The 17815-nt window shown below is 38.7% G+C and overlaps 1 protein-coding gene across 1 annotated transcript in view; it reads left to right on the top strand.

Annotated features, from left to right (window-relative positions):
* Nucleotides 1-17815, top strand: part of MYT1L (myelin transcription factor 1-like) — a gene marked incomplete at its 5' end in the record, with an annotated part of 102742 nt that overhangs the window by 58604 nt on the left and 26323 nt on the right. The window contains 3 exons of the mRNA XM_010010801.1: nt 10918-10980; nt 15633-15716; nt 17067-17288. Coding sequence (XP_010009103.1) covers nt 10918-10980; nt 15633-15716; nt 17067-17288 — 369 coding nt within the window. The remainder of the gene's footprint in view (nt 1-10917; nt 10981-15632; nt 15717-17066; nt 17289-17815) is intronic.

Consider the following 17815-nt stretch of genomic DNA (forward strand, 5'->3'; position numbering starts at 1 on the left):
AAATGTTACTTAATCCAAACTCCTGCTCAGACCAAGCCCAGCCAGGGCAGGTTGCTCAGGCTCTTGTTCAGTCAAGGTTAGAGTTCCCACAATTCGTGATAGTGTTTGACCAATCTGATGGAATTTTTTTGTCGTTTATAACGAATCGGGCTTTCCCATGCTGAACCTTATCCCCATTTCTCTTATTCTTCAGCTATGCAGCTCTGATAAAACTTTAGCCATGCCTTCACCACACCATCTTGTTATGTATTTATAGACAGCAATAAGATTTCTTAGACTGTTCTTCATAAGAATGAACAAGCCAGTTCTCTCAGCCTTGTATATCAAATGCCCTGGGCCCATAACCGTCCTGCAATGTCTTTCAGCAAAGCAAACTTGCAGCTTAATGTTTATAGTTCTCAGAGGGCTGGGAAGAATACAAAAGACACTGTACCCTCCTAAGTGTTACTTCATTAGCCCTGATTTGTCTGCCCGCTGTCTACCATCTGAGACTAGCTCAAGGCAGTAGGATGGAGTATTTATATGGGTGGGCATAGCTGTGGTCATGGCCAACCGTTCCTCCTGGCAGACAGGTTCATGACTCAACCTGCACTAGGAATTTTTCCCTTCAGTATTAATTAGGTCTTGCTTAACATTGTAGGTAAATGGTAAATTAGGGCTCGAGTAAACAGTAGAGTTACACTTAATAGTCGGGATTGGTGGAGCCTGAGTTTAAGTCAATCACCGGAACAATTAGAACAAGTCTGAGACGTTTTCAAAAATGAGTATAAACTCATACAGAAAATCAGAAACAAAACTGGATTTCCCTTAGCTGTATTGTTCATTAGCCTTCTTACTAGACCAGGCTGCCTCTCACAGTCTGATATAATTCACACTCAGTATTTTCACATTTCCCCACTTGGTCTTCTGACAAATGTTTTTAGGCCTAGAGGAAAAAAGCTGCTTGTTTTCATGAAACTCAGACTGATGGATTTTACTCTTTTGCTGTTGACTCTTCACCCCCAAAATAGAAAGTAGTAACTCTGCTTTATCTGTCTGGGAAAGCAAAACCCTTGAGAGTTTGCTCCATTTATCCAAATGTTAACCTGGATTGTTAAAGCCACAGACTACATGAAAGCTGTTAATTTGTTTCCTCTGCTTTTAACAGTCCTAATCTGATAGCTTTTACCAGTGTTTCTTGGGGAGATGCTGCCCATTTTGAGTATTCCAGATTCATAGATTTTGAAGTCATCCCCAACCTCCAGGAAACTCTCAGGAAGTAACAAATTCAAGGTCATACTCTTGTGCCCACCAGACCCATTGGTAATTTCTTCACCTGGGAGAAGCAGATGTGAAGCAGATATATGAGCAGAACATCAGAGAAGCAACAACACAGAGACAACAAGTCAAGAATTATGCTATTGACAATTTTATGACATTCAAGGCAATCAACAGGCTACTGAACTCTTATGAGAGGAAAAAAAATCCTTACTTTAAAGACTGCATTTTCAAAGCACTCAGTATTTGGCTTAAGTTTAATTTAGTTTTGGGCTGACACTTCCATATACATCATAAAAAGAAAAGTTAGGCCAGTTGTACATGCTTTTGAAGGCAGCTTTTAAGATGAAGAAAACCAAAATGCTATCTGTGCCACTCGCCTCAAGTGCTCTGCTCGGACCTATTTTCATACACTGCGAACAAGAAAAATCATGTTACTGGCTGTTTTGCAAATCCTGACTGGACCAGTCTTGCTGTTCAGTGTCTGAGTGGCAGATATTCCTGAGGGGCTTGTGGTTCCCATACTAATAGACTAATCAGGAATTCTAGGAATAGGACATTCTTCTTCAGAAACAGATGTGTCTACTCAAAATTACTGAAGAAAGACCATGTGTTTTGGGTTTTTTTTCCCCTAAGCATGGCATTATTATATTATAATAGCATTATTATTATTTATTATTATTACTTGGGCCACAACAGCCTCATACAATGCTACAGGCTTGGGGAAGAGTGGCTGGAAAGCTGCTCAGCAGAAAAGGACCTGGGGGTGCTGATTGACAGCCACTGAACATGAGCTTGCAGCGTGTTCAGGCAGCCAAGAAGGCCAACAGCATCCTGGCCTGTATCAGCAACAGTGCGGCCAGCAGGGCCAGGGCAGTGATCATCCCCCTGTACTGGGCACTGGTGAGGCCGCATCTCGAGTACTGTGTTCAGTTCTGGGCCCCTCACTGAAAGAAAGACATTGAGATGCTGGAGCAGGTCCAGAAAAGGGCAACAAAGCTGGTGAAGGGCCTGGAGCACAAGTCCTATGAGGAATGGCTGAAGGATATGACAGGATTTAGGAGGAATGGCTGAAGGATATGACAGTCTTTAGTCTAGAGGAGAGAGGCTCAGGGGGGCCCTTTTTGCTCTCTACAACTATCTGAAAGGAGGTTGTAGTGAGGTGGGGGTTGGTCTCTTCTCCCAAGTAACAAGCGATAGGACAAGAGGAAATGACCTCAAGCTGTGCCAGGGGAGGTTTATTCTGAATATTAGGAAAAGCTTTCTCACCAAAAGGGTTGTCAGGCATGGGAACAGGCTGCCAGGGAAGTGGTAGAATCACTGTCCCTGGAAATATTCAAAACCCATGTAGATGAGGCCTTTATTGACATGGTTTAGTGGTGGACTTGGCAGTCCTGCGATGATGATTGGACATGATGATCGGACATGATGACCTTAAAGGTCTTTTCCAACCTAGCTGATTGTTTGATTCTGTGAAGCTATTAAGAGACAGAGACCTCACATGGCTTTGCTCCTAGTTGTTGGGGTTGTTCTCTTAAGGCTGTCTTCTCCTGCGTTTTTCTCCATGCCTCGATGGTTTTATATTAATCCTTCGTTATAAAAATGGAGCCTTTTTTCAAAGGCTGAGGTGTTTGGAAATGAACATTTGAATTTGCATATGTTGGAACTGATTCATTCCTGGTGCCAGGAACTGCTCTCTGCGGCAGGGAGGGGATCTGCAGCTGGCTGGTGCTGCCTCCAAGGCAGGCAATGCTGGCAGGAGAGAAAGCGTGGGCAAAGTGCCCAGGGAGAGAGCTGATTCACAGCTTCCCCCTGGCAGCTTCTGTGAATGGAGCACCCCCTGGGTAGTGCACAGAAGCTATTTCACATTAGGCATATACCATGCCTTTGGCAACTGGCATGTTAGGCGGGTTAAGCTGGTGTTAGATGTGAGAACAGCGGGCAGCACGTCATGGCACTTGCTGCTGGGAAGCTGGGAAGTCCTGACTGCTAGCAGAACTGGCAACATGCAGAGGTGGTAACTGAAGGCACAGGAATATTTTTCTTTTTTCTAAAGCAATATAATTAGTTTAAACACACTGTGTGTATCTGTGCATTTGAGTGCACAGCAATATTTTAAATGCCAGCATGATGCATTTAGACTACTTACAGGAAAATGGATTTCAGTGTAATTAAAAACCATATCATGTTCTTTCTCACCCACACACAGTTCAAAAACATGCAGAAATGCTATACAGATAATACCAGCAGCTAAGGACAGAAAAATTGTACATGCAGAATGTCAGCGAATTAATTACATTTTACCTAAGGAGAAGAATATGCAGTCAGCCACCCCCAGTTTAGAACCATTCAGTTGCTGGGGATTTCTAGAGGCAGCAAGAGAGACAGAGCAATCTCTCAGCAGAGACTGAAGAGACTGAAGTTACCTCACGAAGCCTTTGAGCCAAAATTATTTTAGTCTCATGCCTGGACTAGCTCCATAAGCCTGGCAGCATTCCTTCATGGATAGAAAGACTGTAGAGTGAAAGTGGAAACAACAAATCCTTCCATTCTACACTTCTCTCCAATCACCAACCTGCACTTTTACATATGAAAAAGTAGTATTTAGCACTTCTGCTAAAACTAAATTTGTGTCATTAAGTACTCTTTTTAGTTAGGCTGAACACTGGGGCATAATTACTATATGAATTAAATTTAACTTACTTTTTTATTTTCAGCTTACAAATCTTTATGGGCCTTTGGTATTTATAAAGGTCTAACTTCACATGCTTTTGGGGGTATATTTGTGAGGACTAAAACATAGGTTTAGCCTTGAACATGCAACCATTTTATTCTTCCACTGAAGATCTGCTGAAATATTCATTATCTGCATGCCTGTCCCACAGAGTTTATGTTGCCTCTTGAACTAATTCACATGAGCTTCAAATGAGCTCTGAATCTGATTTTCAGAAGTACCCAGTGCTAGTCTGGGTCTACTCCTTTGAAGCCATGATAAAGCTTACAAGGACTTCAACAAAAATCAAAGTGTGTAAGATACTTAAAATGAGTCATTGTGTCTTGGCAGCCAAGAAATTCTATGCTAAGGTTTCACACACACAGTGTTTTCTCCTGACACAAGGATGCAATGCGTAGCCAGTCATCTCAGCAATGTGAGAGGACCACGAGCAATGCAGACTATGGGAAAGATAAAATCAGCTGGGAGAAAAGAGAAGGAGGACAAGAAGGGTGATGAAAGTAGAGATAATGGAAAGAACAAAGATGAAGAAAGAAGAAAGAACTGTCGACTTCAAGGTTATTAGAGATCATGAAAGGAAGAAAGGATGAGGGTGGAACAGAGAATGAAGAAATCAGATAAAGCGGACAGAATAAAAAGCAAAAGGAAGAGAGTGAAAAATTAAAAGTGACAAGAAGAGACAATGAAGAAGGAAAAGCATCTGGAAAAGGAAGTAGAATGTGGAAGAGAAACACTGAAGAGGAATATAGATGGAAAGCAAAGTATAGGGCAGAAGCAAATGGAGGCTATTGCTCCACTGTGAAAAGAGCAACAGATTGAAAGTAGGGAGAAAGAGGCATCAGGAAATAAAATGGAAGGAGTAAAATAAAGAGTGAGGAAATATGTAGATATGCAGCTTCACTGAGGGAAATTAAAAGAAAAAATATATCCTAACAAAACCATTTTTCTCTGCAAAGTCACAAATAGGTTGTGTAAGTAGAGGGCTTCTGTCTAGGCATCAAAAGGAAGTATCAACCTTTAGGAATTCAGAAGTCAAATGCTATGGTAAAAAAATAGACAATAAATGACAACAGGGTAAAAGTAGAAAAGCATCTGTGGTCCTGCTGGAATTAGAACAATGATTTTTCTTCTGTGTCTTCATGAGTGTCGTGGTTCAAGCCCAGCTGGCAACCTGGAACCACGCAGCTCACTCTGCCCCCTGCTCCTTCCTCCCCCTGCTCCAGAGGGATGGGGAGGAGAATCGGAGGAATGTAACTCCCACGTGTTGAGATAAGAGCAGTCCAGTAACTAAGGTATAATACAAACCACTACTGCTACCAATAATAATGATAAGAGGAATAACAAGGGGAGAGGACACAACCGCTCACCACCCGCCGACCGATACCCAGCCCGACCCGAGCAGCGATCTGGGCCTTCTGGGTAACTCTCCCCATTTTCTATACTGGGCATGACGTGCTATGGGAAGGAATACCCATTTGGGCAGTTTGGGTCAGGTGTCCTGTCTCTGCTTCCTTCTGGCTTCCCCTCCTCCCTGGCAGAGCATGAGGCTGAGAAAGTCCTTGGTCAGAGTAAACATTACTGAGCAACAACTAAAAACATCGGTGTTATCAGCGTTGTTCCCAGGCTGAAAGTCAAAAACACAGCACTGCACCAGCTACTAAGACGGAGAAAAAATGACTGCTGTAGCTGAACCCAGGACAATGAGGAAAAGGACCAGCAGCATTCCCATTTCACATACTTAATTAGAGCTTGACAATCTACCAAAATATCTGGGTCTGAAAATAAGATACAAAAATTTACACATCCAGATTGCTTTCACAGAGATGGCTAGAACAGTAATGGCTGGGAGGCACTGCTCTGACTGCTCAGAAAGGTAAAGGCAAAACGAGTTGCTGGTTTCTGTCCAGTTCCTGCTAAATAGGTGTTTTCGCAGCAATAACCACAACCCTTACTGTAACTGACACACCTGTGGCCAAAATGTCTTCACTGAGGACCACACAGCTCTGTTTATGATGTTCTCACCCTGGAGTGCTCCCTGCAGGTTAGTGGTGAGTGGCATACAAACTGGAGGAAAACTTGTTTTCTATTTTGGCCTCTTACATAGTTACAAAGGGGACTTTTTTGTCAAGAGCTGCAAACCTGTTGGTTTTGACAAGCACTCAAATTCATAGAGATGTAGACATACAAGAAACTTACCACACCTTACAGAAAACTCCTTTTCTTAATTTGACAATGGGTCTCATCCCTTTCGCTTTCTTGTCCACTCCCCTTTTTTTCTTTTTCCTCGCATATTCAATTCAGAGAACTGCAAATGCAATATCATTCATTACATGTTTACTTTTGTAACCTTTTGTTTCTGGACTACCTGACTAGGAAAAAGCCCCAATATTTTGTTTATGAATCTCTATAGCTGCAAACAGAGCAGTAAATAAGAATCTGTATTTCTAGCCCGTTTTTCTCTCCTGTGTGAAGTCACTTAGCCTCTCTATGCCCCAATTTTCCTCTGCCACATTTATCCCTTTTTCAAAGCAGTATTGTGAGATCTAACTATAAAATAAATACATAATAATAGTTTGTAAAAATACTTTCAGATCTTCAGATGAAAGATAGAAATGCAAAGCATTACTGTGTCTGTCTTCCAGCCTCCCAACATATGAATTTCATTCCTAGCGCTTCAGTCAAAACAGAACCTCAAATAATGGAAACCAACAGACAATAACAAATTCTACGTTCTGCTATGAAAAAATCCCACAGGAAACAATTATATTTCTCTAGCCTTTCTGAACCTTCAACAGAAAATCACACCTCTACTATAGAGGTTGACAGCATGGTCAAAATAAAACTATGGGAAAGAATTTTCTATTAAATCCTAGTTCTTTTGCAGTGTGGAAAATTCTGAAGAACCATTTTGAATTTTTGCACAACTTACTGGTTTATTCCCCCATTCAATTCAATCTGATTTTTTTTTTTTTGCTTTCCTTCTGGTTCCAAAATGCCATTGTCATTGTGTAGTAAAATATCTAAAAGAAAAAGAAAAAAAGCAAAATGTTTTCATTATGTTGCAGATTACTATATCTTTATCAATATGTTTTAGAAATAATTTATGCTTTAAAATAGATTTTAAAAGTAAGTCAACCAAAGCTATATACAATAATGAATACAAAACTACCTAAGTTCTGTCTTTGCATCTTTGTGTAACAGCCTGTTTGGTCTCATACTAATTGAGCTATAATTCTAAATACGTAAACTACATGTAAGCTTACCTAGCTCCTGTAGATCTAGCTAAAAGCCTAGGAATATAGGTTTAAAAGTGGATCTTATTTGTAGTCTGCTAATGCTATGCTAGCTGTTTTGGTTTTGTTGGGTTTGTTGTTTGGTTTGGTTTTTTTTTCTGAGCTGAACTTGCAGCAAGACTTTTAACTTTGGCATTTGGAAAAACCCTCCAAGAGCTGATTTGGACATTGCATCTATTTCCTCCCCAGTCCCAGAAACCTCCCTAAGTATCTTTAGGTGCAAAAAGTCTTTTGTAATTGCTGCTCCTTTCCCTGGTGAAGAATGGATAGTGGGGTTTATTTATCTCAGTTTGACTCTTACCTTTTTTTTCATTCCTGCTATTGAATCTAAGCCCAATACTGAATCCACCTGCCACAGTTGTTGCTGTTTTGCTGCCTGCCCAGCTTTCTGTTTATGCTTATGTTTCCAAAATAAGCTTCTCTGGGATGGTCTGTGAAATGAATGGGACATCAAAGCAGTTCTAACTGCATTACCATTCACTGACCAACTCTTTCATTTACTGGGTGGCCTGAATTTGTGGTAAAGCACTATTGTTATATGTTCTGAGCTTCACTCTTTACAGGGTGAGTTCCTTTTATCGCCTTACTTTTTACAGTACTAAAATATTTCTTTTGCTGCAATAAGCTATTATGTAGAGTCTACAAATAAGCTTCTGACCCTGCCAAATTACATTCACTTTAAGTGAGAAAACTGTGTATTTCTTTCTCCACTTATTCTGATATTAATTTTCAAGGGTTTCATATCATTTGCCTCTTATAAACACCTGTACATACCTTTTTCTGGTATTGTTACATGTACATATGATTGGTTAAGTCAAATATGTACAGGCAGTAGTTGATAGTAAAGTAGTAGAGTATATGCAAGTCCTACGTATGATTCAGACATTCTGAAAATACAGACTCACAATTCGAATAGTACAAGGACTAGTAGTTGTCTCCTTGTCTAATCTGCTTAGAAGAGCAAATAAATACTGTAATAACTTTATAGTTGAAACAGACTGCTGTATATCTGCATCCTACATTTCACAGTGGTTATAAGCATTTCTCACAGAATGGAAATAGTAAATAAAAATGTTCCAGGATTTTAAAATGTTCTTGCTAACTGCACTAAACTCTCATTTCATCAGTTACATTTAGGTCAATATAAGATTATGAAATTTGAAAACAAATATTATAGAGTCAAAATCAAAATCTGAAAGGTCTTTCTAAAATCCTTGCCTACATAAAAAATCTCTTCTGGTTTAATCAAAAGTATGATTTTAAACTGATGTGAACTGTACAGAGGCCTTTGTGAAGATTCTCAGTTCAATTTACAACACAATGATTTCTTTTTTTAGCTTCAATGCTTAAGATTTTTTTTTTTAATGACACAGAAATAAGCTAGATTTTTAAACTGTGTAAGACTTTCCAAATGGTTGAGGTGTAATGATCTGATTTTAAGACTGATTGATTGGATATACTGGTGCATCTTATAAATCTTGTTTGTTAAGACACTATCAATCATGCCTGCCTGTAGCAAAATCCTTGAAAAAGATGAGAAAAAACATTGTTCAGTTTTAATAATATCTTATTCTCGAAAGGATTCAAAGATCTGTAGAGGAAAATGGTGCCTTCAAATAGCACGGGTTCATAAAGAAGGGATTCTTGCAGTATCTCAGTCAGCATGCAGAAGCAGTCTCATGGCTCCTCATTCTTTATTCATTTAAAGCCAAGGTTTAGTCAATTCCTCTCTCTGCAGAACCCAAAACATTTGCCAAAAAATAAAAATTAAAAGACAAAGTAGTGAGAACATGTAAATACTTAGATATTAATTATTTTAAATGTAAGATCCTTGATATAAGATGCCCTAACTTCAAAAAAATTTCTTCTTTAATTTAAAGAAATATCCAGAGCTTGTTTTAGCCATTTGAAACCACAGCAAAGAATGAATAGTAAAGGCCATCCAGACTGAACTATGAGTTCTTCACCCAGGGCCATATTTTTACCTAAGTTGTATCAGAAGAACCAATGCAAAAATGAGGGGGTTTATCTTTCTACAAGCAGAAAGATTGATGTATGATGTTAGCCTGTATATTGGTCTTTAAGATATTAAGAGTCACAGTAATACTTGTGCCTTCTAGTCAAGATCGTGATCTTGTACTTGGTCCTGTGCAAAGACATAAAGTGAGAGAAAAAGAGAATTGTCTTTAAGGATGTTGTTTAGACTTCTTGTCCAAAGTGCACATGCTGCTGGGTATATAGAAGAGAAACTTCACTGACATTGAACCCCGGTGGTTTTACCAGCTTACATCCTGGAAGTGCTACTATAATGTTTTCTATAGAATAACTGAACTAGGTCAGATGAAGACCATGAGAACTCCATTTAAAAAATTTCAATTTAATTTATCTCTTCCAAGGTTGCATTTGAAGTTTGGATCTGCTTAGCTCCTCAGAATTAGGTAATGCTTACTGGCTTTAAAGAGCTAAAATTCAGCTTAATGGAACATGACAGCCCCGTTGCACTTAACTCTGGGTTGCTTAATTCCTGATTTTAAGAAACTTTCAAGTCTCTGCAGAAACCTTTTTGAAACAAAAGTTTATCAGTATAGACCAACTTTGAGTAAAGCACACATATCACTAAAGGGGGAAAGCCAAAGTCTGCATGAATTTTGGATTCAAATAGTGGAAGAGTTCAATGTTATGAAAATTTGGTGTTTCAGAATGCAACATCTGAATTTGTGTGCACACTTTTTTGAATTTGAATGCTTTCTTCAAATGAAGCTTTAAAGCATGGCTAAAATTCAAACCTCAGGCTCAAGAAAACTGACTTTTTGGAATTCAGGCAGCATTCGTCTGTTCAGTAAAATGAATATAAATTAATTCTTCCTTTGTCTTTTCTGTAACTTAGTGTAACAGTTCAAGTCCCAGCTAATGATTTTACTTAGCATTAAAATTTAGCTTATTTTGTGGTGATCACAATAGTCTTTACAATGTAGAAAAAAGCATCCATTTTCTTTGATGATTCCAATGTCGTTCTACTATTAGAAATTCCACTGATGGCTATATCAGTGACTTCTCTGTCTAGTGCTGTAGCTTGGTGTTTAGGAGCGTTTGGGTGGGTTTCTGTCTCTCCGCAAGAGGCCATCATTACTTCCCTGTCTACACATTTCCTTTTCCTTAGACATTTCTTTTGCTTTATGGAGAGGTGGAGGGGTTTCTCCCTGGTGCGACCTCATGACACTGTGCAGTAGGATTAGAGCAATAGCTCTGATGGAAAACAAAATGGCTCACTGTAATTTTAGTCATTACCTAAACATACACTATGGGGATATTCCATTTGCTATCAACCCTACTCATTCCTGGTGGTGCGGGGATGTTAGGCTGCTGCTGGAAATCTCCACTAAACTGCAGATACTAGAGATATCCAGAAAGTGTTTGAGTGGGCAGGTGAGGAGTAGCAAAGAAAAACATTTTGTGAATGAAAGAAGTATGTTTGTTCCCAGTGTGGAATTAAGCTGAATTTAGCAATGGTTAGAGGTCCCCAGGGCTGGCACCTGTGGAAACAATGACTGAGCCAATGAATATTTTTTTAATGGGTAATTAAATATTTCCTGTCAGTAACACTGCTCCATATCTCTTCCATTATTATTCTAGGTGTCCCACCCCTGGGTGTGATGGCTCTGGGCATATTACTGGAAATTATGCTTCACATCGAAGGTACGTAAAGAGAAGGTTTTGTTCTTTAAATCAGAAAACTGAAGGGCTGGAAAGGACCTCAACAGACCTCTCTTCCCTCTCTTAATATTGAAGTAGGATTGAGTGTTGCACATAGACATGGGTTGGTGTAACCAATAGATAACATTTCTCAGCTTCAGCATGGCTCACTACTCAACTGGGTAGGAAGATTTTTGCTAATATCTAGTAAAATCTTTGTAGAAAATTAATCCAATTTTTCTACCATCTCTGGTAGCCCATGGAAGCAATTCAACATTCATAAGTTTCTGCTGTTTTATTTTTTTTCCCCACAAATTATATGTCCTGGTTATTCCTGTCAATCTTTTGGAGACTGCCTCTCTATTTCCTGAAATGCAAAACTGGACCCAGTTCTTTACCTCCTCTCCCAGCTGAAGCCTTACTGGCTTTAATCAAAGGAAAAAAGTAACTCTCTCATGTAATATGCACCAGTCCTGTTGGTACATTTCATAATAAAGCTTGGCTTGTTTTTATATCATAACACACTGTACCTTACTATGTCAAGCCAGAAGAATGGACAAAAATGTATGGATGAAAGCTGTTACTTTAACTGCCTAAGCTATAACTGTGATTCTTACCAAGGGCCAAAGAAAGCTTCACACTTACTAATTAGGGTATTTTTGGTACCCCAAAATCAATTATGGTAGTAGTACTATAGAGGTAATGCTGCAAATGCTGTAATTAGCAATTCACTTGTGGCTATATGAGAACTATAGATGAGTAGCAGAACTATAAATCAGATAGCTATCCACTGCTTAATCAATAAATAATAATGTAACTCATCTCTCTTGTTAGTAAAGGCTCTTTACTCCCATGCATACTTACGCTGTTGAGTCTGGATATTTGCTTGCTTCGCCAAGTCCCTGTACTTTTACAATTGGCTATAACTAGCCAATACACAAATTCCCAGTTTAAATGTATTCCCAGTAAAAGCAACAAAGAGTTTAAAGTGAAAACATAAATAAGAGAGAGATTGGGAATGTGCCATACCTTTACATGCTGTAAAAATGAAAGATCACAGTAACAATTTCTGTAACACAAAGTTAAACATAAAAAGTACAAATAACGGTATAAAGGAGAAGATGTAAACATTTTTAAAAGCACTTACATGATGTAGGAGATTATATCACACTTTCCAAGGAATTTAAGGTCAAGTTTAGAACTACATTTAACTGTTTGTGGATTTATGAGCTCTCAGCTCTACCAGCACTATGCTTGGTGAAGCTATGCCCTGACTTGGATATTTCAGGAACCTGTTTATGTATCTGGTCATGTATTTAACCAGAAACAGGCAGGACAGTGAAGATGCAGAAGGCAAAGTGTCAAAAATAGGAAACCTAAAAGCTGGCAGGGTTAGCAGGGGAGAATCACTGCATGTCAGCTCGTTTTTTAAGCCCTTTCCCTGGGCACTGTCTCCTAGCTACTGCAGGGCCAGAGCATGAGCTTGCCTACTTTCATCATAAAATCTTAAATTTTTGTATTTCTGAATGATGAATGGTGAACCAAGTTTTCATTTGGTTGTACAGCATACTCAGTACACATAAAGATATATAAAGTAATTCTGCAAAATAAAGCCATGTGGAGTTTTCCCAGTCCATTGAGATTTAGCACATTCAATCTTTTGAAATGCTGACATGTCTATATTGACCACATAACTCCTTTGTTTCTGTTCCAAAAGGCCTCCTTGGCAGCCTGCAGGCACAGGGGCACTGACACTGAAGGAGTAATGTCTTCTTTGCTTAAACCACCAGTGTTCCCAGGAGACCTGATGTATTTGCACAGAGACAGCCCCACAGTGTTTAGGTCATGATATATGTTAGGGCCATTTCTGAGGCTGGCAAAATGCATGCTCTTTAAAAGAGCAGCAAACCAGTAGCCTAAATCTGAAGCTGTTAAGTATGGGTGACCTCACAGCATTAGGAAGCTTCCTAATTCCCACACTGACAATTAGCGTTCACCTCCTCTTGCATCTGAGTTAGCATTTTTGTTTGTATTCTATACCATCATTTACAACCCTTTTGGTTTCAGAAGGAAGGGAATGACAAACTTCTCTCCTAATGGCTGCCAAGATGCCTGGGTATCATCTGTATTTAAAATGGCTGCTCAACAGCAGGCACACATGAAGGCAGATTTAACTCTGCCCTAATTCTGCAGTTCCACACACCCATTCAATGTCTGCAGAGAGTTATACCAGCAAATACCGGTGCTGAATTTCCCTTGTTGTATTTCATCTGCATATATAAGAAATTAAACTGATATAAAAACAAACTAATATGTTTACTTTGTAATAGCTTTTTGTTATTACAGAATAAAAAAAAATAAAAATTAAAGCAAAGGTTCATCCTTGACATATGTTTTCTTGGTGAATCTGCTGTCAGAGGAAAAATGAGTTAATCATAATCTCAGAAGCTGTCTGTTGGAAATGTCTGTTTAGAGGATCTGAATGGGCTTAGAATTTTCTAATAAATCAAAGTGACAGAATAGAAAGATCTATTGCAAAAAAGGTGATGCACCAAAATACCACTAAGTAGGTGATAATTAAATTGATTTAATATGTAGAAAGCATTAAATCAAGGCAGAAATTCTTCATTCAGATTTTGTTATGGAAATGTCATCATCTACCAGCATACCCATCTGTATACCTACTAAAAAAAGTATTGCTTTTTGAAGCATTTCTATTAACTATTTAGTTTTCAGAGGCAAAACCTGATTATTCTCACACAGTGGGTATGCCTGGTCTCACAGATAAGACAGGGATATCTGTAACTCCTGTCCTCTCCCCTTCACTTTCTGCACTCCAGGTTGTATGAGAAGCAATGAAGCAACCTGTTCCTGAACTGTCCCCTTGACCCAGAGCCTGCTTCCTTTTATTCTAAATCCTTCAGACTCTGTTTATCCTACATCTGTCTTCTTACAGATTATGATATTACTATTTTCAAATTAAACTATTTTTTAAGTGGCACAGGCTTTCTGAGGTTTATTTTGTACACAGGTAACTATGGTACTTTGGTGTGCACTAGGCAGGTTCTAATAAAGAGTAGTTTGCTTTAAAAAGGAAAATGATCAGCTGCCTCTAAATGAAATGGGATGAGAGCACAGGTCCAAGCATCAGAGTACAGATGCCTACACTATTAAATTGTTAGTGTGTCCCCTGGCATGGTACTGACCCTGGGCCACTGAAACTTTCCCAGGCAATTCTCAGATATGATTTGGAGCTCAGCATGGGCCCAAATCACTTTCTATAAACAATATGGCTGTAGCTATTCTGCTTTACAGAAGCAGAGTTTAGCTGTACAGATGGCAGCTTGCTGCTCCAGGGTCAGAACAGGAGTCTTAAGTCCCTTCTGTTTACGACTGTAGATGTAGCTGTGCCACCTCACTAGAAGCTATTAGGTAATACGCTGTGTCCAATATCTTATGCTAACATTCCTCCCTTACTATTAAACTCTTATTTCTATTCTTCATTTACTAACATAGAATTCTGTCTGTGATAGCATCTCCCTTTCCTCTGCTTGTTCCTCCCAGTCCTCACTGGTCTTTACAAGACAAAATAACTGAAAATTTGTCTACTGCTATTTCTGTCTTCTTCCTGAAGACAGGACCTACTATATACCCTGAAGTACCCTTTGTTATGTTGAAACAAAAATTTCATATTCTATTTTGTATCTTTCTCTACGGACACTTTTCTTTGGTGACACTACTTTGTCTCTCATCTGAATACTTTTGAAGGTGGTGTTCTACTGATGAATTTCTTTTTTAATGTCGATATTCAGATGGAAGTAACACTTAAGTAGAGGACAAAGCATGATTTTTTTGATAGACATGTTTGTGTCCTTGGTTAGCAACGACTTAAAAAAATTTTAAATATCCATTAAAGTCATGACAAGTTTACTAAATGGTTTCTATAATGAATTTTTCATACACAAGGGGAAAGCTGAGCTTATAAAATCTTAGAATAGCTATATCTTTTCTGTCTTGCGTAGTTAAGCCCAGCATTCTCAGTGTCTGTTTAAATGTAACACTGCTTAGGCTAACATACAAATTTATCTTTACCAAATCTTTTTGTCTGGGTGAGTTGTGAGCACTTAAACTCTTTCTCAGGAAGGCACTGTACAGCTCTGAGCATGGCTATGTCTTTATTCTACCGTCCTATAGGATTCTTACATGATGTTTGGGAAGGTTTGTTAGTGTTTCTGATGTCTTATCCAAGGACTCCTGTTTTCTGAGCCTATTCTTCTGTCCCTCTCAGACATACAGAGGCCATAATGTCTGTCAGCCCTGAAGCACTGGCTTCTATTCCTTCTAAAACTGTCGCTGCTGCTGCCGAGTCAGCTTGGAAGGATTATTAGGCAGAACTGCTTTCACTGGCTCCTCAGGGATGCCTGTGCGTGTGGTCTCCACGGTGCCTGCAGTCCTGCCCAGCAGCACAAACCGAGATACGCGGATTCCCCCTCGTGGTTGCATACTGCAGCTCTACTTACTTAAACCACTTGAGCTCTGATTTTGGAAACTGGGCAGGATTACCTATCTGCCTGTTTTTCAGATAGAAAGCATACCCTTTGTAAACTGTACCCAAGAATGAGAAATTGAGTTTTAAATTGTTTTCTTTCACTCAGTCTTTCAGGCTGTCCACGAGCAAAGAAAAGTGGCATCAGGATAGCACAGAGTAAGGAAGACAAAGAAGACCAAGAGCCAATTAGGTGAGAATAAATACTGTCAAAGGGCCTTCATGTGTTTTATAAGGTCATATGTATCTTCAGCTTTTTATAAAAGCATAAATGTTATTGCATGATAGTTATCCAAGAGCAGATGGCCCACTGATTTCTGTGAGTGAACTGCAAATCAAGGATCTCTGCTGATTTAGTCAGCAAAGGATACAACATTCAGCCAAGGGCACAATCTTCTATAATTTTGAAAATTTGAAATATGTTTTTCACATGAAATTAAAAAATTACCTAGATCTTTTTCTCCAAAAAAAACCCTTAAACATACTTGCATACTATAGACAAATCACACATGCTAAATAAAGTAGTTATGGGAATAGAGAATTGAGTATTTATAAGAGATTGCTGCAACAAAGCTATCTGTGCAGTCTGCATGAGGAACAAATGCCTACCTGTAAGTCTTGGTTTCTTCTTACAATGTGCTCTGGTATCAGTGGTCACTGAACTCAGTGGATTTAACAGCTGCTTACACCCTTACACCATTCAGGACTGGATCCTCAGTGAAGAGCTGCAGCAATATTTCAGTGTCAGACAGACGGCGAAGTAACCAGCCAAGTTTTGATATGTGTTCTGTAACAGCATACTGAAAAAACATTATTTCATTTAAACATTTCACTTTGAAAAGATTCTAACTTCTAACCTTTTAACCCTGGTCATTTAGTTTTTAGACGTATACAAGGGAAATATATGAGGGAATTCCCAAGTAAGGAAAACCATCAGATGAACACAGAACTGCTTTCATTGATCTCTCTAGGCTGTAGCACATAGTTTGTTATAATCCCTCCTATTCAGAGAGTGGTTAAAGGTGCTCAGCATTTACGATGAGGTGTTATGATCACTTCATACCTAACTGTTAAAACATTTTCGTGACTTTAGACAAGTCTTCTTTAGATTCCATGCACATAAATAAAATGTACCAAGGATTATACTAACTAGGATTTTATGCTTATAGAGTTTTTATGGGCAATTTCCTTCCTAAGTGGAGCTCAGTAACCAACATTTCAATTCCAATGTGATATTTACTGTAATGAACGCCTGCAATTCAAATATATATCTCAGTCCTTTTGCTGCAATTGCACAAAATCAACAGCTGTGACTTTGTCTACTGGTTGTCCTCCTCCTAGTGTATCAAAGAATATATTTTTGTCGTATTAGTATAGTTCTGCTTGTAATTTTACCCACTGCAGGGTATCTTGACTATTTTTAAGACCACAGTGCATGACTGTTCTTTTCTTTTCATGTCGGGTTTATTTTGACTTTGTTGTAGAGGCTACCAGGTATATGATGGCAAGACAATAAAGTTTATCTCATCTATCTGCTATCCAGATGTCCAGTTCCTGGTTGTGATGGTCAGGGTCATATAACTGGAAAATATGCGTCCCATCGCAGTGCGTCAGGGTGTCCTCTAGCTGCCAAAAGGCAAAAGGATGGGTACCTAAATGGCTCACAGTTCTCTTGGAAGTCAGTGAAGACGGAAGGAATGTCATGTCCAACACCAGGATGTGATGGCTCAGGACATGTCAGTGGTAGTTTTCTTACTCATCGTAGGTGAGTAACTATGGCTTCTATTTTTCACTTATGTGTATTATTTAAATTAGACCAGCAAGATTTGAAATACAGCTTTCTGTCACAGCATTTCTCCATTCCTTTTGAATTTCATTATTTGAACAATAACTATTCCACATATATTTGTAGATAACTGCAAACGAAGACATGTGATTTTTGGGATGCAAGTCCTTGCAGATAGAGACCTGAATCTGAATCTATAATCCACAGGAAATTTTAGGAAAAAAAGTGTGAATGGCAATAACTGTAAATTTCTACTGCTTTATTGATTGACTTTGGATGGATTATCTTAGGATAGACTTTGTGATACACATCTGAATAGCACTGAATTTCAGACATGTCAAACACATAGTTAATTCTCAAACATCAGAGCATGGAACTGAAGAATTTAAGGAACCAGTTCCATAAAAACAAAGTACTTTTAATAAGTTGGTAATGAAAATGTTTGCACAAAACAATATATGCAGAATACAGCAGATTAATTAAAAACAATGAAATACACATATTTG

The sequence above is a fragment of the Nestor notabilis genome, unplaced genomic scaffold (genome assembly GCF_000696875.1).
Source record: "Nestor notabilis isolate BGI_N333 unplaced genomic scaffold, ASM69687v1 scaffold14383, whole genome shotgun sequence".
Classification (NCBI taxonomy): domain Eukaryota; kingdom Metazoa; phylum Chordata; class Aves; order Psittaciformes; family Psittacidae; genus Nestor; species Nestor notabilis.